The 24,000-nt window shown below is 47.6% G+C and overlaps 1 protein-coding gene across 3 annotated transcripts in view; it reads right to left on the minus strand.

Annotated features, from left to right (window-relative positions):
- Positions 1-24,000, minus strand: part of LOC128891331 (muscle-specific protein 300 kDa) — a 62,607-nt gene that overhangs the window by 24,671 nt on the left and 13,936 nt on the right. For 2 of the 3 annotated variants that reach the window (XM_054150724.1, XM_054150725.1), the window contains exons 12-34: positions 23,817-23,925; positions 23,670-23,684; positions 22,500-23,544; positions 16,845-22,397; positions 16,060-16,348; positions 15,452-15,971; positions 14,878-15,326; positions 14,604-14,799; positions 14,274-14,348; positions 13,634-13,786; positions 11,323-13,570; positions 9,924-11,235; positions 9,432-9,795; positions 8,698-9,306; positions 7,830-8,615; positions 6,560-7,720; positions 5,469-6,248; positions 4,728-5,378; positions 3,580-4,181; positions 2,838-3,480; positions 2,420-2,758; positions 1,579-1,884; positions 1,344-1,495 (exon numbers count right to left, since the gene is read on the minus strand). In XM_054150724.1, the coding sequence (XP_054006699.1) occupies positions 1,344-1,495; positions 1,579-1,884; positions 2,420-2,758; positions 2,838-3,480; positions 3,580-4,181; positions 4,728-5,378; positions 5,469-6,248; positions 6,560-7,720; positions 7,830-8,615; positions 8,698-9,306; positions 9,432-9,795; positions 9,924-11,235; positions 11,323-13,570; positions 13,634-13,786; positions 14,274-14,348; positions 14,604-14,799; positions 14,878-15,326; positions 15,452-15,971; positions 16,060-16,348; positions 16,845-22,397; positions 22,500-23,544; positions 23,670-23,684; positions 23,817-23,925 (18,357 nt within the window). The remainder of the gene's footprint in view (positions 1-1,343; positions 1,496-1,578; positions 1,885-2,419; positions 2,759-2,837; positions 3,481-3,579; positions 4,182-4,727; positions 5,379-5,468; positions 6,249-6,559; positions 7,721-7,829; positions 8,616-8,697; positions 9,307-9,431; positions 9,796-9,923; positions 11,236-11,322; positions 13,571-13,633; positions 13,787-14,273; positions 14,349-14,603; positions 14,800-14,877; positions 15,327-15,451; positions 15,972-16,059; positions 16,349-16,844; positions 22,398-22,499; positions 23,545-23,669; positions 23,685-23,816; positions 23,926-24,000) is intronic. The other variant, XM_054150726.1, reaches the window with a different exon arrangement.

Here is a 24,000-nt window from a genome sequence, read left to right on the forward strand (position 1 = left end):
TCAGAACGTGATAGAACAAGTGTTCAACAAATTTCAAATTCATAATTTAGTTCACAAGTGCCGCCATCAGCGCTAAAACGCCTAAGTTTGTAGTGAAAGTAGTTCCCACGATTGTTCGTAGACGGCGCCACTGACACCTTTTTATGAATTATTCTTCATTTTTCATAAATGCATAATTAATAGGATTCTTTGCGATACACCATAGACGCAACTACAGTCCAAGATGAACAAACTTTCTAGCGCACGGCCTTCGCCGGCAACTCATTTAAATTCGTTTTCGATTATGAATTCTCTGACGCGGCCGATCGGTAAGATCCGATGCGCGACTGTGTATTTACAAGGCCTAATTACGTCATGGGACTGATTTGGGTATGATGGAACGTGATACGATACGTAACGCATGCTAAATCAATGCGTGTTGTAATCCATACGGAATCCGCTCCTGGCGTTTTCGTTTTCCTGTTTACACGCATGTGTTCGCGCGTCCATTTCAAACGCAAGTTTTCGATAACTCGACGCGTGCGTTCGCGCGTCCATTTCAAACGCAAGATTTCGATAACTCGACGCGTGTGTTCGCGCGTATAATTGAGAAAAGAAAATGGCACGTTCAGTGGCCGAGGTTCTCGTACCGTGGTATCGCGTTAAATTAACATGATATTCAATCGATTTATAATACTATTTCTGAACGACTACTGCAATGATACCTGAAAATATAATCAAATTCCCTGAAAATAATCACGTATCAAAATAGAATTACATAAATGAAGAAAATGTTGATATACGGTCGCGAAGCGATCCTGAAACAAAATGTACGAAATGGTGATGGGAGAAGCGAACGTTATTCCTCCTTTCGGGAGGAATGGTAATATGCCAAAGCGAAAATACACGCATGCACATGCGTAAAAATTGCACACACCGCACAACGTCTTGTAATTTTTTCGTCGATGATTTCACGGCATCGGCAGCGAAATGTCCATGACACTTTTTATTTTCGAAACGATCGAAGATTAGAGATGCGGAAAAGAAATTTTAAAACGGTAGATCAATCAAACGATCGATGAAATGATATTTCTACGCTGATCGAATCTGTATGCATAATAATAATAATAATAATAATAATAATAATAATAATAATAAAAGAAAAGAAAAGAATGAAAAAAACCACCGTTTCTTTTTATATGAAAATTGGTTATTTATAAGATTGAGAATAAATGAACATTATCGCGATCCGAATTTTTCGATTATCCCGGACGCGATGTAACGATAACGCCAATGTAGCGTCTTCGAAGATGTTTCGACGACGTCTAATCGTAAGAATAGAATAAAAATACGAGTCGACTCACGTATCGACGGAATTCTGCAATTTGTTGAGTTTCTTTTCGAGCACGCGCGCCGGGTCCTCGGTGAAAGCTGCGAGATACGCGAGAACGGGTCCTACCAGAGCTTTTAGTTCGTCCGTCATCGGTTTCAATTTCTCACCTTCCGCCACTAACTCCTGCGCGCAACAGAAAGATAAGATTTTAGTAACGTTGGAAGGGCATTTCACGCTCGGTGACGAATTTTTACGACGGTACTTACGCGTAAAGCTTTGATGGTGTCATGCAAGTGCTGTTTCGAACGAACCACCGTGTCCACGAGTTTGCTCTTCTCTTCCGTCGCATTGACGCGAGTTTCAACGAGGGACCACTGCGCCTCCAAGTCTTCCCAATGTTTCGAGAGAGCTTCAAGAGCGTCTCTGCGACCCTCCAAACCGGATACCAATTCTTTCCATTCGGCACCGATTTCGGAGCTCTGAGCCTCTATCGTCTTCTTGTTGTTGGCATCGGCCAAACGAAGGACCTCGCGACCCCGTTCGTTCAAAAGATCTAGCTCAAATTGTTGATTCTACGGAGAGATTGATACGGAATAAGAGAAGAGAAACAATTGCCAGCGATTGAAAATATTAGGTCTACCGGAATGTTCTGTCCGTTTTCAGAATAACACAAAATAATATTAGGTTGTCCCAAAAGTTTTTTTTTCGCGAGTTGCACTCAATTATTTTATATGGTCGTGTTTATATAAATAGACAATCTAATTTCATAGATATTCATGTTGTAACAGCAATTGAGCAAAATGAATCGTGCACAATTCAATAATGTAACATAAAACATAAAATATCGTGCGTGTATTACTTATTAATAAAGCGAAAGAAACTTTTGGGACAACCTAATACATTTCTCATCACTCGAATAAATTCTGTTGAATAATATAATTTTTATCATTATTTATGACATCTTTCCAGCATGATTGCAATTTGTATATCGTTTTTAGTGAATATGCGTGTACTTGTTAAAAACTTGTTGTAACCGGAACGGATAGAACTTCCCGGTAGACTTAATGTAATATTTCTATAAAAATTTGTCGTATTTTACAAATTTACCTGTATGTCGTTGAGCGCGTGCGTGATCTTCTGTATGTTGAACTGCAAACCAGCCAGAGTTGTGACGGGTTCGTCGGTGAATCTGGATCTCCCGATAACGGCTCGAACTCGTTCGAGAGTTTGCGTGTAGTCTCTCCAGGTCTCGGCGCCTTGCTCGAGTCTGGCGCGTTGCGATTTCGCGGTATTCAGGGTGTTCTTCAATAATTGAGTATGCTGTTGTTGTTCGACGCTCAGCTCCTCTTGTTCGGAGGTGGTCAACGATGGCCAAATCTTATCTGCCGCCTGCTGGATTTGTTGAGACACGAGCTCGCGAATAGACGGCTCGCTGCTGAAGTATATCTGAAAGTAAATTCCATCGTGTATTCGTCGTGTAATTAAATCGTGTCGGAAAGTTGGAATGTATCGATCGTATACGAACCTTGTGTTCTTCCAGATCGCTGAGAATATTTTCGAAATCGAGTCCGTTCTTGTCGCTTTCGAGTCGAATCTCCGCTTCGCGAACCCATCCGTGAAGTTTATCGGTAAGCGCAGCGTACTCCAACCGCAGCTTGATATTATTTTCCAAGTAATTTCCACGCTCCTCCATTTCTCTTGGCAGAGAAGACAAGAGGGACACCGCTTCGCTAAGCATTTCCTTCAAGGAGCCAGGCATGCCTTCCTCGTAGGGAATCGAATTCTTCAAGTTTGTGATTCTGTCGAGATGTTCGTTGACAGTCTCGCAAAGTTCCTGGTGCTTGTTCAGTTCAGCCTCGACGCTGGCCGGATCTCTTTCGAGTAGAGGTCTCGATTTCACTTCCTTCTCTTTATCCTCCAGCCACTCGAGAATTTCGGCTAGTTCGTTGGCCAACCTCTTGTGTTCCGCCGCAGCCAGTTCGTGTTGTTCTCTTTGCGTTTCCACGGCTCTCCTCAAGGCCTGCAATTGAAGCTTCAAAGATTGCAGCTGCTCCGTTATGTTGTTTCTGTCAACGGTCGAACCCTCCGCGGCGATTTGCTGGCCTTTGTCGGTCGCGCTGGCCAGGGTGGCCTCGCACTCTTGGATCTTGAGAATCGCGTCGTCGTATCTGTCGAATAAAAAAGCGATCATCGAATAGAAAAGTTTTCATAGTTGTGGGGACGAATTGTTCTAAAGAGAGTATCAGCTCGATTAGAATTTTACCTACCTCTTGATTTTCTCCTCCGTAGTCAGGCCAGAGGTTTCGATGTCCCGAACGATCTCCGTGTACTTGGCGACGAACGTGGTGATTTCAGCGATCAGAGCGAGGAATTGTTGCCGCAGCAAAAGTAACTGTCGGAGTTTCGATATTTGTGACTCGATGGCCTTTACGAGGTCGTCTTGTTGTGCCAGCACACCGTGGAGATCGGCGACATTCACCGATCCCAAGTCAGACAGTTTCGCTTTGTTCGCTTTCAAATCGTTCAGAATTCGTTCGTAAGAGTCCAACATGGCTTCGACGTCTTCGACGCGAGCACCGATAGGTTTGTTCAGTTCTTGAAGTTCCTTTTGCACATCCGTCATGTACTGTACGGCCTCGGCGACTCGCGCCAACGATTCTTCAGCCTCGTCGATGCTCTTTTGTAGAGCGAGCGCTCTCTCGTTTATAATTCCAGCCACTCTTCCGTGTGCTTCCCTCATGTTTTGCAGTTGCTCGCTCAATTCGAGTTTGTCAGCGTCGCTCACCGTGGGAAGGATGGACTTTCCCTGTTGAATTATTTTTTCAATGTCGGACTCGTACTCGTTCGCCTCCATCTTGAGCCGATCGTACTGAAACGATTCGTGTAAAAATATTATTAGTAAAAATTTCTTAAATGAAAGTAAATAATAGTATAAATACTCTTCGTAAAAAAATTCGAGACACTTTTTCAAAACGTCATAAATATGAGAGTTTTCAACCGATCTTCGAGAAACTTCGTGAGGCTTAGTTTTGAAGTGTCCTCTGGGTGTGTGAAGGAGGTTGATTCACCCCCTAAAGAGGATAGTGCAGAAAAACGGCACTTCGGAAGGGTCCAGGGGTGACGGAATGGGGTGAAAAAACAAAAAAAAACCTTTGGGGTGACTCTCCTTGATGACCTTTACAAAATGCACCCCTTGGAATCCCTCTCGGACAAACCCACCCCTCACAAACCCCCACCTTCTCCAAAATCCACAATTTTTGGACTACAGACTCGAATCTGGGCTCCATGCATTCCCTGGAATCCCCTGATCCAGGAAATGCCTGTGCTTAGGCCTGCCTGGATGGTGAACGAGTAACCCCACATCAACGCCATTGGTGAATCCGGACGCGCGAATGCTTCAATTACGTATATATACCTTGGCAAGCTGTTCTCGTAGAATATCGATGCTGGAGGTCCGCAGGTCCGAAGAAGTAGCTACTTCGGCTTCGTTGATCCATCTCTGACACTTGTCTATCTCGCTCTCGAACGCTTTCCGGCCTTGAAGAAGATCCGCCAATGCCGCTTGTTTTTCCCTCGCTTCACCCTTCAGTTCCTGATAATCCTTGTTCAACTCGTCCAAGATGGTTTCGAGTCTGGCTCGATCCTCGTCGCTGCACTCCTTCAGCAACGTGTTTCCTTGTTTCAAAATGTCGTTGAGGTCTTTCTCGCTGAATGAATCGATATCGGCTTCCAACTCGCTATGCTGCTCGATGTCCTGCTCGACTTTCGCGGCCTTCAAAGGCAGATATCCGCTCAGTTTCTTCAAGTTGTTGCTCTTGGACTTGATCCAGGCTCGGGCGCGATCCAGCTCACCCTCGAATTTGCGACGAGCGTCAGCCGCGGCAGTCGCGCTCGAAATTCCTTCCGTTAGGATGGTACAAAGCTCTGCCTGTTCTCCGCGTAGCGCCTTGGTCTCGTTCTCCAATTGTTGCTGTTCGTTCCCCTCTAATTCGTTCTGCATGTTCCCAACCCGCTTCTCCAGAGTGTCGATTACCATTTGCTTCCCTTCGGCTTCTTTCAGCATCGCCTGTAATTGCAAAAGAATATTTTGAACCAACGAATCGATTGTATATCGTTATCGAGTTATCCAAAAAGAAATATTTGAGAATACAGGTACCTTCAGAGCGAGAAGTCTCTCCTCTGCCAATTTGCTGTCGTAGCCCACAGGCTCGGATAACTGAGCTTGCTGTTTCTTCAGTTGAATCCAGTCTCTGTTTTCCTCTATCTCTTGCCTGGTTGCCTCGATGCCTTGAGCGGTCATGTCCAACACCTGCGCCTTTCTCTGGAGTTTTTTCGCGGTGTCCGCGTATCGCCTCTCTACTGACTTGATCTGCTCCTCTATCTGCTGAGAATCCAGGTTGCTCACAGAGTCCATCACTCGATCGCCCAGACTCTTGACTTGGTTCAATCTATCGGGTCCTTGTGACTCGAACTCGGACGCGATCTCTTTCGCGCTCGCTATTTTCTGCCCGATCGTCTGCCCGTTACCTTTCTCGACTACGTCGATTTTCTTCGAGAGCGCGTCCAACCAAGATTGAATGTTCTGCACTTGCGATCGATACTTTTGAATCAGTTCCTGGGCCGCTTGTTTCGCAGCGATGGCATCCGTTAGCTCTCTCTCGAGTTTCTCGAGACCTTCCTCGATGTCTCGATCCTCTTCGTGGATCGAAAGTTCGGTGATGGCGTGTGTTCGACGTTCTCCGACGTTCCCAAGGAGATCGTTCATCGCTTGAAGCTCGGCGTGCGCCGCCTCGGATCGCAGTTTCGCCGGTCGAGACTTCCACTCGGCGCAGAGGGCTCGTTGCTGATTTATCCACGTGCGAAGGGCGTTTTTCTGCCGAGTTTGTTCCTCCAGCTCGCTCACGGCCTTGGTCGCGTTCATCAGATGTCCCTGTGCCTGAAAACAATTAACGCGACAAACGATTCGGGTCACTATACCGCATTAATTATAATAATACGCTCAACAATTATTTATTATCAGACTGCGGATCTTAAGCATTTATAGGTAGTTCGAATACGCAAGAAATTAAAGAATGCACACAGTATGGAATAATATAAAAAAATATTGAGAGTAAAGTTGATATTATAGCATTCGAAGAGTAAAATAAATTTATGTTTTTGGTTCAATTTTTGTAAATACGTTTGCGAAGATTTTATATTGCATGAAGAAGATCCGGTGTTTGATTATTATTATGTATATACGCATACCTGATCGATAAGGTCTTCGAGTTTGGTCCGGACCTCGACTTCTCTCGCTGGAATTTGCACGGGTGGAGCATCGAGAGGACTTCCAGGCCTCGAAACGCAAGCCACCGCAGCTTCGCAAGCTTCGACCGCTAAAGCCAATCGCGTCTTCTCGGCCTGCAATTTGTTGTGCAAGGTGCGCGCGTTCTCGAACCTTTCCTTCGCTTGTTCGAGGGTGTCGAACGGTGCTTCCATTTCCTGCGTAATTTCGGGTTCGTACGCATCCAAGTTCTTCATGATGCTTTCAAGGGTGTTCTCGTACTCTTGGAACTTGATCAGCGATTCCGCCAATCGTTTCTTAATTTGTAACGCGGTGTTCAGCAGAGAGTTGTAACTCTCCTGGACGTTTTGCAGCTGCGTTTCGATCACTGTTTTTATTTCGGTATTGACGGTCACGTAGCGAGAAATTTGTCCGTTGCCTTTCAACTTGAGATCCTCCAATACGCTCGTGTACATCTCGATTTCCTCGAGCAGATTGTCGTGTTGCTTTATCTGACTGATCGTCTGCTCCTTGCTCGTGATGTAGAGAGAATTGTGAGCCATCAGCTGGAAGGATATCTGAAGCAACCATTTCTCGGTTTCTTGCAGAGCCGCGTGGTAAGCGTTGTACTCTTGCATCTCGTTTTCGACGAGCTTTTTCCTTTCATCGACGCGATCGCTCAAATCCTGCCAGCGTTTCAATAATTTGTTCGTTTGATCCAGAGGTCGGTTTTTCTTAGCCAACTTGGACAATTCGCTGGCTTCCTCTATCAGATGATCCAACTCGGTCTTTTTCTCGGCAACTTCCTCTTGGATATGTTTGTAACGCTCCAACATCGTTTTCATGTCACCGAATTCCCCTTTGGTATCCGGTAGTTTCCGTATACTTTTCTCGGTTTCGTCCAGCCAATGCTGAAACTTGCCGTGAGCCTCGCCGTGATCGTCCCAGCGACTCAAAAGAGACTTTAGCCGAGCTTGAACTGTGTTCAAATCGATGCTCAGCTGTTCCCAGCCGGAACGAAGTCCAGCCATGTCTGTTCTCAGCTGTTCTTGTTGCTCCGGCACCGCGGTCTCGATCGCCTTTGCGAATGCTGTTTGCAGCGTCGAGAGCAGATGTTGACCCTCGGTGATTCGCATCGTGACGATCTGTGAAAGAAAGCGAGAGTGTTGATCGTCGATCGAAATTCGAAAACGAATAACGACCAAGAGAGGAGAGGAGAGGAGAAGAGAAGAAAAGAGAAGAGCAGGTAAATACCTTGATCGTTTCTAATTTGTCCTTGGCCCACTCGGCGTCTCCAACGCCCATACAATCTTGTACCGAGCCGCGCGCGACGCGTAACCAATCTTCCATCTCTTTCTTGGCTTTCAGGAACTCGGTGTGGTCCGACAAATTTTTCTCTACCTTCGACACCAGACTTTGCATGTCTGTCAACAGAGACGTGTAAGCCGATTGCAGTTGGACCGTTTTGTCGCGTGCCCAACTGCACGCGCTCATCTCCAACAAGGCCTCGCATTTGTCGTTCAGTTCTTCGAGAACGGGCTTTTGCTGGATAGCCTCTTCCACGAGACTCTTGCAGCGCACCAGATCCTCGGGAGTTTTGTTCTCTTTCGATTGCTCATCGTTCACTTTTTTCTGAAAATGGTCTATCCATCTTTTCATGCTATCCAACGCACCGGTGAACCGAGACCAACTGGATATACAGTTTGACAATGTTTTTTGAGAGTCGTGGCACTGCGATTGCAGAGACTTCCAATTGGATTGCAACTGCTTCACGTCTTGCCCGATGGCTTCTTGGCCTTCTGGACCCGTGCTGGAAATCACGGCGTCGCTGAGCTGTATCACCTTAGAGATCAGAGTCTCTCCTCTGGGAAGCGAGGCGATGATCCGATCGACCTTCTTCTCTCTTTCGATGATCCGTTCCTTTTCGCCGTGGGTGTCGCAATGTTGCTGGAGTTCCAGTTTCGTTTGACGGACCCAGTCGGCTGCCTCGTTTTGCGCTTGCTGAAATTTCTCGTGATCGTTCACCTGCTCCTCTAAATTCTGAAAAGTTTACAAACAACCTTATAAAACGTCGTATTTTTCTGGTAAAAGTCTGGTCAAAGTTGGAATGGAAAGTACTTACGCGTATCTTATCGGATATGAGTTTGTTCAATTGGTCGTATTTGGCAAAGGTCGATTGGTAAGGAGCCACGGGTATGCTGGAGTCTTCGGCGAGACGAGCCTTCAAACGATCGACGGTTTCACCGTGACCTTGAATGTCTCTGTGAACCGTTTTATACTTTTCCAGAACTGCCCGTTTCTCGCTCAGATCGTTCTTGAACATTTCTCCCGGCTGAATCTTCCCCTCGATTTCATCGATCCAATCCGTGGTGAGTCGATGAATCTTGTTCAGTTCCTCCAACGCGGTGGCTCTCACGGACAGCTTCTGCCTAATGTCTTCGACGTTGACCAACAGCTTCTCAAACTCGGTCTTAAGGTTCTCGGTGTCTTCCTGAATCTTTGCGGCTCCGTTTTGCTCGGTGTTCATGATTACCTTCTCCTTCAACTCGAGAGCGTACCGCAGCTTGTTTTGGCCCTGCTCGAGGGTCTGTCTGATGGTTTTGCAAGTGTGCAGTTTGTTGTTCACCTCGGCCAGGGTGCTTGGAATTTCTTTGCACTCGCCGAGTTTGTCGCGCGTTCGTTCGATCCAGTCTTGACACTCTTGGTACAGCGTATTGTGCTGTTGATGTTCCTGAAAAAGGGATACAGTAGAGACTCCCATATCCGAACTAATAAGAAGACAAAAGTGGTCACATAGCGGAATTTTCGAATAATAGAACAATTAGTTTCTTTCAGAACAACTTTCAATAACCGTACCTGGTAATGGAGTTCCAAGCGTCTCATTATTTCTTTCGCGAGCGACAATAATGCGTTATATTTTGTGGTCAGCTGAGTGATGGCGTTCGAGATTCTCGTGTCCGCGCAGGTCTCCAGTAACATCTGAGCTTTCATGTTCAAACGATCGAGCTCTTTTTGCCAATCGAACAAAGTTTGAAGATGGATCTGGAACTGCTCGAGAACGTTCTTTTTCTCCTCCAAACTATCCTGTAGTTTGTTGAACGATTGCACCAGCTGCTCGGTTTGCGTGAGCCACTCGGCAGCTTCGGAGAATTGATCCTCGTACTCTGTCCACTTGACTATTCCTACCTCTAGCAAGCTCTTGGTGTTGTTTAACGAGTCCCTGAAGCGAAAAGTTTACAACAACGTAAGTTGACACGCGTTAGCATCGTTTCGTTTACGTTTCAATTGAAAAAAAGGAAAATGTAAACATATACATGTTACAATATCAGCCCTTTCGCGACTACTTACACATAGCTGTCGTACTCCTCTTGCAACAACGCCACTTCCTCCTCGATTATTTCCTTGTCTTCCTCGTCGGCGATCTGGCAGGCCGCGTTGCCCTGTTCCAAAGCGTGTTCGAGTTTCTTCTGGCCTTCGGGTAGTTCGCTTTGCAACACCTTCAACTGCGTGATTTTGTTTGCCAACGACTCCTTGTCGCCTGTAGGCTCCGAACATTTTCCAAGTCTCTCTTTCGCCGCGCGTATCCACTGAACGAACTCGTTTCCGCTGTCGATGAAAGCTTGATGTTGCTCGACGGTTTCCTTCTGTTTCGCGTACAACTCTTGCGCTTGTTTGCTCAGAGTCTCGTACTTGATCGAGATCTCGGTGGCGGGCGTCGCCTGGCGAAGATCTTCCGCCTTGGTGGTGACGGACTGTATCATCGGTTCGAACGCTACTATATCTTGAACGATGCTGTTCGTTTGTCTCAGGTTTGCTTTCCTTTCGCCGATAGCCAACGAGCTCAGACCAGCCAAACCTTTTCTAGCCTTCGAAACCTTTTGCTCGCAAACTTGCTGCAACTTTGCTTCGCGGTCGTTGATCCACTGTTGAAGTTGCAGGTACGACGAACTATAGTCGGCCCATTGAAGGAGGCTCGTCTCGAGATGAACCTTGGTCGTCGAAATTTTCTTCACCAGTCTCTCCCAGTCGTTCTGGATCTCTTTCAGTTGCGCGTTGATCTCTTCCCGGCCGTCCGACCTGGTGTTCCTCGTTACCTTTTCGCCACAGTTCACGGTCAGATGGACCAAATTCTGGCCCTCTTCTCGTTTCCTCAGTAGCTCTTGAATGTTGTCCAACCTGTTCTGCAATTCTTCTCGGCTACTGGTGGACGCCGCCTCCGTTCCTTTGCGAATTATTTGCTTCGCGTTCTCGATCCAAGCGCGCGTCTTGGCCAGATTCGCTTCGTACTCTTGGTGTTGCGCCAAGTTCGTCTCGACCTTGTTCAGCACGTCTTTCGCCAAGTTCACCTGGACTTGGTACCGTGAATTCAGGTGACGCAGTTGATTGTTTACATAGGTGTCCAAGTGAGAGGAGAGAAGTCCCGAGGCTGTTTTGTTGAACTTGTCGATCTGTTCCTGGCCCTTGAGCAGCTTCTCCAGGATCTCCTTAACCTCTCGCACCTGCTTTTCCTTCTCGGCGACGTTCGGCAACAGAGAGTTCTTCTGCGCCTTGACGAGGATGTCGAACTGCTGCAACCAGTCGCTGAGTCTCTCGTATTCGTCTTTGTACTCGCGCCATTGGCCCACCGTCTGCTCCAGTTGGTCTTTCTGCTGTCTGATTTCTGAAATAAAGCGAGTCGTTTTATTCTAATCTCACTCGACGGTACTTGAATGTGCGAAACTAAAGACAAAGTACGATGTTCTCTTACCTTTGAATAATTCCTCGAAACTCTGTGTGAGAGCGCGAACCTCGTTCTTAATGATTTCCTGTCCTTGCGGGCTGGTACTAGCGCAAACCACTTTTCCGGTGTGCTGTAAATGCTCAACCAGCAACTCACCCTGAGCCTTTTTGTTCAACAAACTCTCCAACGGCGCCACCGCGTTCTCGATAGCTAATTTATCGCTGAGAGGTCTTTGCTTCATGGAGGGTATTTTCTCGCGAGCTCGACTCAGCCAGTTGATGATGTCGTCGTGCGCCTCTTTGTACAATCGATGATCTTTGTACTGCTCTTCCCGTTCGATCAGCAACGACTTGATCTTCTCGAAGAGCGCGTCGAATCTGTTTAAGATGGTCTGAGCCTGGGAGGCGGCCAATCCCTGCGGTCCGCTGGCAATCATTTCGGCAACCTTCATTTTCAGACCGTCCACCTCGATGTTTTCGCATCGAATTTTTTCCTCGAGAGCCTTGACGCGCTCCAGCTGACACCTCTTTTCCGCCATGGTCGTCTGGAACGGCAAGAAATCGTTCAAAGCCGTCTGCATGTACTCGACGGTTTTGTTCATAGACTGTATCTGCTCGAGGAGTCCAGCCCACTTGTTGATGGAGTCGTCCAGATTGGTCTTGGTCTCCAACATCTTCGAAGCCAGAGCGCTCCACTGTTCTTGAAGCTTGCCGACCGTATCGTTGATAGCTTTGTGTCCCGTCGGCGCGGTGTTGGCTAACACAGTTTGAGCCAATTCCACGATTCCTTGAACCTTGCCGAATCCATCCTCCTTGCAGAGCAACAGGTCCTGCACTATCTCCATTTTGTTCTCCAAGTCTTTCTGCGAAGAGGCACCGAGGTCGGAACAATAGGCCAACTTTTTCCTGATATCGTCCAACCATCTGGTGCACTCGGCCACCTGATTGTCCAACTCCTGATGAGTGGTCACGTATTGATGCCAACGGCCATTCAGATCCTTGACTTTGTTCGAGATTTGCTGGTACTTGATGCTCAGCTCCGAGACCTGGCTCGTACGAGACGTAAGGTTCTTGTGCAGTTGTTGGGCTTTCTCCGTCACGGCGTCGATTTCCAGTTCCTTCGCGCGAACCTGCCCTTGAAGAGTGCGCAGCATCTCCAACTGATCTTTCTTCTCTAGAAGAGTGGGCTTCAAGTCCACTGCGTGCAGTTTCGTGTCCGTTTCCCTCATCCAGGCGAGACATCGTTCCTTGGACGTCTCGAACTCGTTCCATTGTTGCAGCTTGTTTTCCAGAGTGTCGATGGTGGAATTGACAGCGGTGACCAAACTTTCCCACTCCTGCTGGGACGAATCGATCTGCGATCGAATGTTTATCTGACCGGACTCCAACGTGCCGGGTATCACCTTCTCGCCTAGCGTCCTGATCTGTTGGACCCTCGGTTCGTCTTCCGGCAAACTCTGCAGAAGGTTCTTCAAACGATCGAGGTTGGTGTGCAGGGACACTCGCTCGAGTTCCGTGTCGCCCCATAATATAACCGCGTTATGCGTCGCATCCAACCACTCGTGCGTATCCAGGACAGACTTGCTGTACTGCTGATGATCGCTGACGATGCCCTCGTATCTTTCGACGAACGTTGCGGCTCGTTTCAGTACCGCGGCGTGCCTCTCGTTCAACATCTTCAGAGTTTGGTGCACTTTGTCGGTAGAATCCGGTAGATTATCGCCCTTGTCGCGAAGATCGAGCAAATCCTGCTGATGGGTCTGCGCGTCGTGCAGGAACGTGCGGTAGATTTGCAGCTGAGCTCGTTTCTCGTCCAATGTTGTCTTCAGCTCGATTTCCGCTTTCAGTTGAGTCTCGATGTTTCTCAGCCATTCTTCGAACGCCTCGTTCGATTCCTCGAACCCGGACCACCGCGATATCTTCGATCGAAGTTCGCGTTCCGTCGAGGCGATGCTGTCGTACAGTTCTTCGAAGGCTTGTTGAAGTTCCAGCAGCTGCTGGCGAACGATTTCTCGTCCCTCCGTTCCGGTCGTCGGGTACAATCGTTCCCCAGCCTCCACCGTGTTGTTTATCAAAAGGGTCGCCGAGGATTGGCGCGTCGAAAGATCTTTCAGGGTTCCAACGTTCGAGGCTAATTCTTCGCGCGTACTCATCCCGTCGTCCTTGATCGAACGGTAACAAGTTCGCGCGTTCGCCAACCATTCCGAGCATTGTTTGTAGCGTTCTAGGTAAGCGGCGTGATCCGACACCGCTTGCTCGCATTTTTTAACAAGTTCCTACAATATCGTTTTCATTAGCAACGCGTTTCCATCGCCTCCGCCCGTAGTTAACTATCTTACCTTGGCGGTAGCTTGAATAGACTGGAACCGAGATGTAATCTGCTGAACGCTGGCGGAGAATCTGGTCTCGCCGCTGATTTGCATTAGCTCGGATGATTCGTCGCTCATTCTGTCGAATTCTGCTTCGTTTTGTCGGAGATTCACGATCAACATCTACGGAACGGAGAAACGGTCGATAATATTAATAGAATAAAGTGTAATATTTCCATCCATCACTCTTAATCGTTATACATATGGAAATTATTATGGTACATGTGTATAATATAACTCGTTAAAAACTTGACGTATAATAGCGTGGGCGTGTAGTAGAAAAAAGAAAAGAAGAGAAAAGAGAAGAGAAGACAACAGAAGAGAAGAGAAGAGAAGAGTAGAAAAGGAAAGAAAAGAGAAAATTGTACGAGATCGACGAGTCTATCTTTCGAATATCTCAAAAACGAAGCTGCTTTTCTTTCTTTAATTACGTAATACGTACAATGTACATTGAAATCACGTTGGATACGTTAAAAGAAAGAACACACACAAAAGAGCAGAAATAAAAGTCAGAATGGGGCGAAAGAAGAAGACGAAGAAGAAATAGGGGAAATTTCGACAAAAGTGTTGACACGTCTCGATGAGAAAAATTTTCAGGGTTTCTTCTTACTTGATCGAGGTGGTCTCCGAGCGCCACCAGTTCCGTGACTTCCGTATCCCATGACAACGCGGTCTTTTGTAGTGCCTAAGAAAGTTTTTCAAAGACAAATCTTGATTTTATTTACAATTTTATCTCTCTCTTTTCCTCGTATCTTTTTCTCTTTTTGCAAAAATGTGTAAAATAAAATCTCGTTCGTAGCTTGTCTTTCTTACCGTTGCAAATTTTCCAAGAAAAAAACATCAAGTAACTTAATGCGCAAGATGACGTAGAAAAAAATGTCGCGATACGTCCATAACGCATATCGTGAAAAGCGATGTTAATTTGTTTCGAAAACGATACCTGGTACTTCTCTAGTTGCTCCTGTTTCTCGTCGAGGGTATTCTTCAACGAGTAATTTTTCAAAGACGATTCCGCGTCGGCCAGCCAGGCCAATAGGCGCTCCAAAGAATTCTCGTACTCGCTCCATTGCTGAATCCTTTCCTCGACGCATCGAACGATGTCGTTCACAGCGGTCGCGAACTTCTTGTGCTCGAATCTGTTGGAAAATTCGATTCGTAGCCAACAAGTCGAGATATTTGAAATTTCCACTTTATCAATTTTTTCTCTGTTTTACCTCAACGTAGCTAAATCTCGTTCCATGGACTCTAGCGATCTCGGTGTCAGATTACGAGCACTCTGGGCGACGTGTTCGTTCAGAATGTTCAACTTTAACTCTCCTTCCCTCTGGCCGTCTTGAAGTTCCATGATTTTAGTTAATTGTGCCTGAAGAGCAGCCTTGTTGCCCGTGTAGTCGCTGTAGTTGGCCAACTGTTCCCATTGTTGCTTCTGGTAATCCTGATAGGACTTTTGAAGATCGTAAAATTGTTGGAACGTGTCCAAAAGGGTCTCCAAGTTGGACATGTTTTTCTGCGACATGTCGACCAGGTCTTCGTATCTTTCCGAGACCGAGGCAGCATTCTGCCGAGCGTCGGAGGGCGTTTGGACGGTATACGTAAGCGCGTTCGCTTTTTCAGAAACGCCCTCGATGATACGCTTGTAGGCCAAGATTTCCTGATGCATCGCCTGGAACAGTTAACGTTTCGTTCGGCAAACTACTTACTTTACTTGCTGGCATAATAGTTTCTACTAGTTTCGAAAGCAAGAAAAGGAAACAAGAAAAGAAGAGGAAAGAAAAAGATCGCGGTTACCTTGCTCTTGAGCAATTTCGATTTAATTTCCTGAAGGGATGACCAAGCGATCGATGAATCCTGCTTCGCAGACCTCTCCATCGCGTCCAACCAAGCTAGGATTTGTTGCAGGGTCTCCTGGTAATTGGACCACTGCAGAGACTGAGCATCTTGTTTCTTTTGTTGTTCGGCTATTTCCTCCACGAGTTTATCCCATCGTTCCCGAGCTTGTCTCAATTCGTGACGAATCAATTCCCGTCCTTGAGCCGAGGTGTCGGCTAGAATTCTCTCCCCGAAGGACGCTAGACCGGCCAAACGGTGTTCGCCTTGCTCCTTCTCGGCTAAAAGTATTTGCAGACGCGAGACCTTCTCTTCCAAATTTCTCCCGGTTTCGTCTTTCTTCAAATTGGACAGACTTTGCTCCAACCGAGCGATCCACTCATCGAAACCTTTCAATTTTTCCTCGTAGGCGCGATGATCGTCCGCGATGCTTTGGCATCGAGTTACCACCTCTTTGCTGAGCACGTGTAACAGTTGATATCTGAAACGCAATCGTTTACGTTACATTAATCTCGTTGTTCGTCTCTTTCGAACTCCATTTCGTTGACGGCCATGTTCGCTTCGCTTACCTGTTACTAATTTGAGAAATCATCGGTTTTATACGTTCCACGCCGCTAGCATGGAGTAAACTATGAGACTTGTCGACAAACTCGTCAATCTTGGATTCTTTCTTGAGTATGGAGTCACGTTTCTCCTTGAGGGTAGCCAACCGTGTTTCTTTCTCCCGTAGAGTAGGCTGTAGCTGTTGATCTCTGAACGCGGCTTCCATCGCGGAGAACCATTTCGTATGGGCTTCCAGCTTGTCCTCGAAGTCTTGCCACTTTTGCAGCGCCGCCTTTTGTTTTTGCTCGACCGATTCTGTAAACAAATTTCTAATAAGCGATACGTAATTTCTACATTTCCATGAATTCCGTGTACGAAAGTAATTAATAGGATTGATTTCGGGTAGCCTATTGTAGGAGTGGGAATGTGTGCGTGTGCGTGAGAGAGGACGAGAGAGAGAGAGAGAGCGTTAGCTATAGGATAGGTATAAGGATATTGTAACGTAGCTTTAGTTTAGTTTAATTTATGACCTGGCCACTTGGGCCGATGTTGTCCAGACACGCCTCGGCGAGGCCGCCTAGGACAACGTTCCCCTGCCTGGGAAAAACCCTGGGTCGAGTTTAACTTTAAGGGTAGGTAGGAAAAGAAGCGTTGGAGACAGATTTAGTTGAGCAATCGAAGGGTAAAGACGGCGCGAATAGACGTAGAGCGGATCGTTGAGCGGACTCTATTTATTTTAGTTTCATTAATAGTTAAGTCAGTATTTTATAAATATAGTAACATATAATAAATCCTACACTATTCGAATTACCTATTTCGGTCAAATATTGACGGAGGTTGCCCTCCATAACGGTGATCTCCTTATGGATGGCATCCCATCCTTTGGGCGCGGTTCTCTTGGTGACCGAGTCGCTAAGCTCCTTCAGCTTGCCGAGGTATTCCGCTCCTTGCATCTGATCGTCCTTCAGCATCGTCAGTGTCGCCAGTCTACGGGAAATGTCGGCGCGTTCACCCGTAAGGTCGTTGCATTCGGCGAGTTTCTCTCTTTCGCTGTTTAGCCAGTCGGAGAAACCCTTTGCTTGCAGATTGAAACGATGGTGCTTTTCCACGCAGTCGGCGAGATTTTCGAGCAAATCCTTCGATTTGGCCACGATGTTGTGGAAAAGCTGTTTGATAGAGGGCAAAAAGACGTTCAAAGACGTGTCCTTGGTCTGATCCACCAGCTGTTGAGCTTTATCGCAGACGGACTCGACCAGAGACTGATGGGACATTATTTCCTGATGCATGATCTTGTGGTTCTGCAGCTGCGCTCTCTTCTCTTCCAGGGTACATTTCAATTCCGTGTGTTGGTGCATCGTGCGCTCGACGTCTCGAAGCCAGGCGGTCAGTTGCTCGTGAGAGAGCGAAAATTCCGCAAACTGCATCAAGCACTGGTCCAATTTCTGCGTGGTGCCCTGGAGCTCTTCGGAGAATCCGTCCCAAAGGGTACGCAGGTTTCTCAGCTGTTGCCTGATGATTTCTCGGCCGTCCGGAGACGTATGCACGTAGAGCTTCTCGCCGAGATCGATCACCGACTCGAACCGAGCGTTTTCCTTCGTTCTGGTGTCGCCGAGATCGCGTATGCGTTTCTGTCTGCTTTGCAACACGGACAAATCGCCGACGATCTCGCTCTGTCGTTTCAACTCGGACCGAATCTCCTCGATCCACTCCAACAGTTGCGTGTACTTTACGTTGAACGCGTTGTGTTCCTTGACGAACTGTTCGTACCGCATCACGGCTTCCTTTACTTGATTCTTGATGGCTTGATACTTGGTAGTTTGTCTAGATACCCTCGTAGCGAGATCAGCTTCGGCCTCTATACTCTGGCTCTTCTCGATAACAGCGTTGAATTCAGCCCCTTTCGCGACGATACCTTCCTCCAAAGACTTTAGTTTTTGCAGATGCGCTCTCTTAGCATCCTCGGAGCTCTTCAAACTCTGATCCTTTAGCTGAATCTCCGTTTGTTTGATCCAGCCTTCCAAACCTTGGACGATCTTCTCGAACTCGGACCACTGATCGAACATGTGGTTCAATTTGTCTCTGGCGGCGGCGCACCTCTTTAGAAACTCCTCCCAAATCTTCTTTTGTTGCTCAAAGTTGCTCACCAGAGCCTGATGGCCCGGCAGAGAGGTTTGCTCGAGAACGATATTCAATTGTTGGTTGCATTCGAAGAGAATCCGATCAGCTTCCGTTTTCTGCTGCAACAAGCTTTCTATAGACGCGATTTTATTTTGCGCCATCTCCCGTTCCACGGAGAAATCTTCGATGATCGGCGTCCCCTCGTTGATCGCGGTGTTGATCCAATCGCGAGTCTTCTCGAACGTTTGAAGATAAGCCTCGTGATTCGATACGTGTTTGTCCGCGATGTTGATACGTCCTTCCACCTCGCTGGACAGCTTCTCGTAAGCTTCGATCACGCTGGCCAACATTTCGCTGGCCTCGTCGTCGGGCGACGCGGTCAGTCTCTGTTGTAGCTGTTGCAAGATGTTCTTATGAACGGTCACGTCCTGCGCGACGGCTTTGTACAGATGAAGAGCAAATTTTTTCTCCTGCAGCGTCGGCAAAAGATCCTGCTTCTCTTCTAATTTGCTCTGCGCGTCCGCCAGCCACTGCTTCACTTGGGAGAACTTGTCTTCGAAGGAAGATCTGTGCATCATGTCGCTCTCTATCTTCTTGTAGATGACGTTGGACCGATCCGCCATGGCGTCCACGCGGTTGCGGAAATTTCTCAGCTCGGCTCTGATCGTTTCTCGTTGATCCGGCGTGATTCTTGCGAACAAAGTTTCGCCCGCCTCGGCTGTTCGATTAAGTATAGCTTGTCCTAATTCTCGTTCCTCGCCGAACGCTTTCAGTTCCTTGAGTCGCGATTGGTAGAACGTGATCGGCTTCGGTCCGGTAATTTCGTCGAAAATCTTCAACGTCTGCTCCGCGTTCTCGAGCCAAGCTTCCAGCTTCTGTTTGCTCGCCGCGTACCGGTCCCTGTTCTCTTTCACACCTTGCAATCTCTCCAGATGTTGAGACAAGAACTTTACCACGTATTCGTATCGAGTGTTGAGGTGGCCTATGTACTGGTTCACTCTGGATTCGGAGCTGACTTTCGTTATGTCTTCGGCGAGCATCGAGAGATCTTTTAGCTCGGTTTGGTACTCGGTCACCGTTTTACGGACTTGGTTCATCTCGTCGATTTTCGCCTCGATTTCGTTCGTGTCGAGGAGCATCGACGCCTCGGCCCTGATTTTGTTCTCGTTCTCCTTCAGCCACGACAGAACGTTCTCCGAGGTGACTTCGTAACGTTGCCACAGAGCGATGTTCCGTTCCAGGTCGTTCTTGATCTTGCCGTAGGAGGACTTGAGCGCGTCCAGTTCGACGTTGACCCTGTCCCGTTCAGCCTTCAGAACGGTCATCGTTTCGGCGCTTTCGACGGACGCCAAAAGCTTCAAAGAGTTGTCGGTATCCTCCTTTCTGCCGATGCAATCCGCTATACCAGCCTCCACGTCCAACAACGAGGCCATTTTCACTTCGAGATTGTAACGATCGCTGCTCTGTTCGGGTTCGCACCAGGCCACTTTTTCTTTAAGGGTCACCACCATCCGTTGAAGAGCTCCGAACTTTTCGTGGTACAGTTTGGTCAGAAAGGCTACCAATGTTGCGACCACTTTGTTCGCGTGGCTGGCGACACCGTCTCTTCGCAGTTGCAACGCTTGAAGCTCTTTGGGCAGGCTAGATCTAGAAATGCTCGGGTATTCCGTGGACGTTTCCGTGAGAGTCTCCTCGAGCTTCGAGAGAGCGTAGTCGCATTGCTCGAGCTCGGTCTTCAGCTCCTGGCATTTGTTGATACGGTTGAGGATCTTTGTATTTTCACCCGTCAAGTCGTCGCACTTGATGATGTCCTCTCGGATCTTGGAGATCGCGTCGCCGCATCTCTTCATTTCCTGTCTGATCGTTCTCTCCTTTTCGTTCATCGTCGACGTCAAATATTCCAGTTTGTCCGCCGAGCTCTTGACCAATTTGAACTGATCGTCCAGCAGTGCGCGCAGCGAGTTCAAGGTCGGGATGTCCGCGTCGTTGTTAAACTTGATCAGTTGCTCGATCTTTGCGAGGATGTTCTGATAGAGTTGTCGATGAGCCGGCAATTCCTCCCGATATCGTATCAATCGGGCTTGACAATTGTCCACGTCAAGGGAACGTTCGCAGGCGGTCGTGAGAGCATCGTTGGTATTGGTTAGCCACTTGATAACTTCCGACTTTGATTCTTCGATTTGTTTCCAGATGATCACCCGAGACTCGTACGTCTGCAATTTTTCACCGATGTCGCTGTAAACGTCCTGGTAGTTTTGTCGAATTTCGTTCAGGTCGGAGTCGATCAACTCCGAGTTAAAGTTAGGCATCAGGGATGCTTCTTTCGTCAGGTGTTGCGCTTTCGTGTCCATTTTCTCTAAATATTGTTTACCCTTCTTCAGTACTTCAAGAGCTTTCCTGTGTTTCTCCAAACTTAGGTTCGCTTGCGTAACATCGTAAGGTACTCCCTCTACGGATCGTCGGAGAGCGTTCGCTTCGTCGATCGATTGCTTCACCTTTTCTCTGGCTTCTTCGTAAGCCTTCCAATCCGTGTCCATGTCGGCGTATTTCTTCCTCTGCTCTCGAACGAGTTCGTTGACCTTCTCCCAGTTGGCGTCAACGGAAGACAGAACAACTTGAATATTGGTCGTCGAACGTTGATCCTCCTTCATCAAACAACTGCCCTCGAAATGAAGAACCTCTTTCTCTTGTTCTCTCTTTCGGTGCTCCTCGATCAGTCGATCGATCTTCTCCACGGCGGGCGCCAATCGCTTGCAGCAGTCTACACTGTAAACCGTTTCCTGAAGAGCCGTTTGAGTGTTTAGTATTTTTTCGGTGATGTTTTCTTGCAACTTTCGGAAATTGTTCCACCTGGCGCCGAGGTTCTCCAATTTGTCGCGTTTCGCGGATATCTCGTTCTTCAGAGCTATCGCTTTGTTTTCGAGGTCGTTCAACAGGCCCGAGGCGGACAGCGGTTTTCCTTGCTTGTCTCGAATTTGGATACCCATGCCCATACCCGTACCCGCGTCTGGCAAAATTTGCTGTTTCCAACCGTCGATCTTCTCGTATACGGATTGTAACTCCGACGAAAATCTGTCCAAGTCGACGACAGTCGGTTTTCTAGCCTCTGCCTCGTACTTGCAGTGACTCAGTTGCCCGTTCGCATCGTTCAGCCAGCTCAACAGTTCGATCCATTTCTCCAATTCTTTCTTCTTCTGTCGCAGATCGTCCTCCAATGCTTTGTACTTCATCGCCAACGTGGCGTAGGTTTCATCGAGGGCAGCTGCCTCGACGACCGATCCTTTCGACGAAAGTTGTTTCACCTCGTTGTAGATCGCCGCGAAACTAGGTTGTTTCTCCGAGTGTTCCTGGATATAGGCGTGCACCGCTTGGAGATTGGTATCGACGGTGTCCACCGTAGCCTCGCTGATCTCGGCGATGTTCGATCTCAGTCGCGACATCCAATTCTCGAAATCGGTGATCTTCATCTGGAACTCTTGACGAGCCAACAGGGAATCGGAAATCTTGTTGAGCTGCAACCTGACGGTGTCGGCCAGTTTGCTCACTCTGGATTTTATGTCCGAGACTCGAGACTTCAAGTTGGACGCTCCCTCCAAGGACAAACCGTGGCTGATGTGATCGGAGACTTGAGTGAGCGATATCAATTGAGCCTGGTGATCGGATATCGTCTTGTTGAATTCTTTCAACCGCGACAACTCTTTCTCCAGTACCGATACCTCGGGCGTTTGAGTATTGGGTTCTACCAGTACTGCCTTTTCCGACTTTTCCAACCATTCGTTGAAATCTTTGATCTCGGACTCGAAACTGTTCCACGAGGTAACCAGTTTGTCCAATTTTGTCGTTGCTTGGACGGCTACATCGTGGACAGCGTTCCAACGCGTGTGCACCGCGTCCACTTGGTCCGAGGCCGATGTCTTTCCCGCGAGTCGTTGACTGATCAAAGATAGCTCCTGAATGTTCGTAAAGTGTTGCTGACATCGCATTTCAAATGCTTTCGCGGTGTCCAACATCTGAGCTGCTTGAGCTAGAGTCGTAGGTTTGCTACCTATCGTAGCTGCCTTCGATTCCGCCTCCTCGATCCAAGGTTTCAATTCTCGGATTCCCTTTTCGTACTCTTTCCACGTCTCCAGGTTTTTACCAGCCGTGTCCCGCTGGACCACGATACTCTTCTTCAACGTCTCGAGCGTTTTCTCGAGATTAACGATGTCGCCGCGCAGCTGTCTGCCTGGACCACTATCACTGTCACCTAGAACAAATACGCGACGGGGTTATGGATAAACTAGAATATTTACGTAGCTACGTGATAAATGATTAAAATTACAATAACATTTTGAAACGCGTTTACTACCTTTTACGAGGTTCCGTGACTCTTGTTCTAGGAACTTTAGCGTTTTGCGCTTCTCTTCTATCTCGTTCTGGAGACTTTCGGTTTTGTAAACCATCTCCTCGGGGGTCGTCGCCAAGTTGTCGGTGTCCGCGATCGATTGAGGCGCGGTTTGCTGTGCCCACAGCTGCAGCTCGTTCATCTTTGCCTGAAATTTGTTCCATCGGTTACTGTGTTCTCGCAGGTAAACCACCTTCTCCTGGACGATTTTCAAAGTGGTTTCCATTTTCTTTTCGGTTTGCGTCATCTCCTTCTTCAACATTTCCTTCCTTTCCGTTGGCGCGACGTCCGCCAGATTGCCGTACGTCTCACGCAGTTTCTTAAGCAGTTCTTCGGAAGACTTTCTCAGAGTCGAGCCAAAGTCCTGTTTGTTTTGAAGATCGGAGGATACTTGAGAAGCATCGTAATAGCTGGTCGACTCGATTTTCTTCAGTTCTTCTTCGGCCTGTTCGATCAACTTGAGGATCTCTTCCTTCTGACTCGTGTACGTGTTCCATAGTTTTTGCGTGCTCTTCAAGGATTTCAGGGTTTCCACGCTTTGTCCGTACGTGTCGTTCCAGCTGGACTCGAGTTGTTGAACTTCCAGCGACACGAAGGGGGGCGCGTGCTGATCCTTTAAAAGATCTTTGCCACGCTGCAACATACTGACGATGTTCGATCTCTGTTGCTCCAATTGACCGAGGCGAGTTTCCTGATGGGTAACCGCGGTCTGGAGATTTTCAGGAGTTTCGGACAGCACGTCGATCTTGGACTGTTCGCGAACCTTGCGCAGCAGAGTGCACACCTCGCGCACTTCCTTCCTGTAGGTGTAACTTTTCGAATAGATGTCAGTTTTCGTCATCGTGATCTCTATCGTTGGTATCAAATTCTTGTAACGAGTTATCAATTGCTCCAGACGATTCTGTTCCGATAGAGCCTCGTGGTCGGAACGGTTGGAGGTCAAGCTGTCCAGGGTTTGAACCAACCACTTCATTTCTTCGCGCTTGCTATCCGCTTCGCGACATATTTTCTAAACAAAGACCACACCACGAGTTCATAAGAAAAACATTTTACTTTAGAAATAAATACACGAGTATCCGCGCTAATACTTCTTACGTTTCGAAACAGGACGTTGCTGCATAGATTTATATTTACCGTGACAAGTTGAACCTATCCATCAGGACGCGAACGCAAAACGTTGAAAATTTATTGTATTCCCAATTAGTGAATTTCAAGCAGAGGATTATCGAAGCCTCGAGAGTCGAGACGAGCATAAACGAGGATAGCGTAAGACTTTGTTACCTGGAATATCGTTCTTTCCGTTTCGAATTCCTCCAAGGTGTTTACTTCGTGCAGTATGGTTCTGAGGTTGGCGTCCACGTGGTCCATCCATACAACCATCTCGTCGAGTCTGAAATTCAAGTGTCGGCCAACGATAAATAATTATCGGAAAGCAACCAGACGATTAAATAAAGCTTCGAAATGA

Source organism: Hylaeus anthracinus, unplaced genomic scaffold (assembly GCF_026225885.1).
Source record: "Hylaeus anthracinus isolate JK02 unplaced genomic scaffold, UHH_iyHylAnth1.0_haploid 12001, whole genome shotgun sequence".
Taxonomy (NCBI): Eukaryota; Metazoa; Arthropoda; class Insecta; order Hymenoptera; family Colletidae; genus Hylaeus; species Hylaeus anthracinus.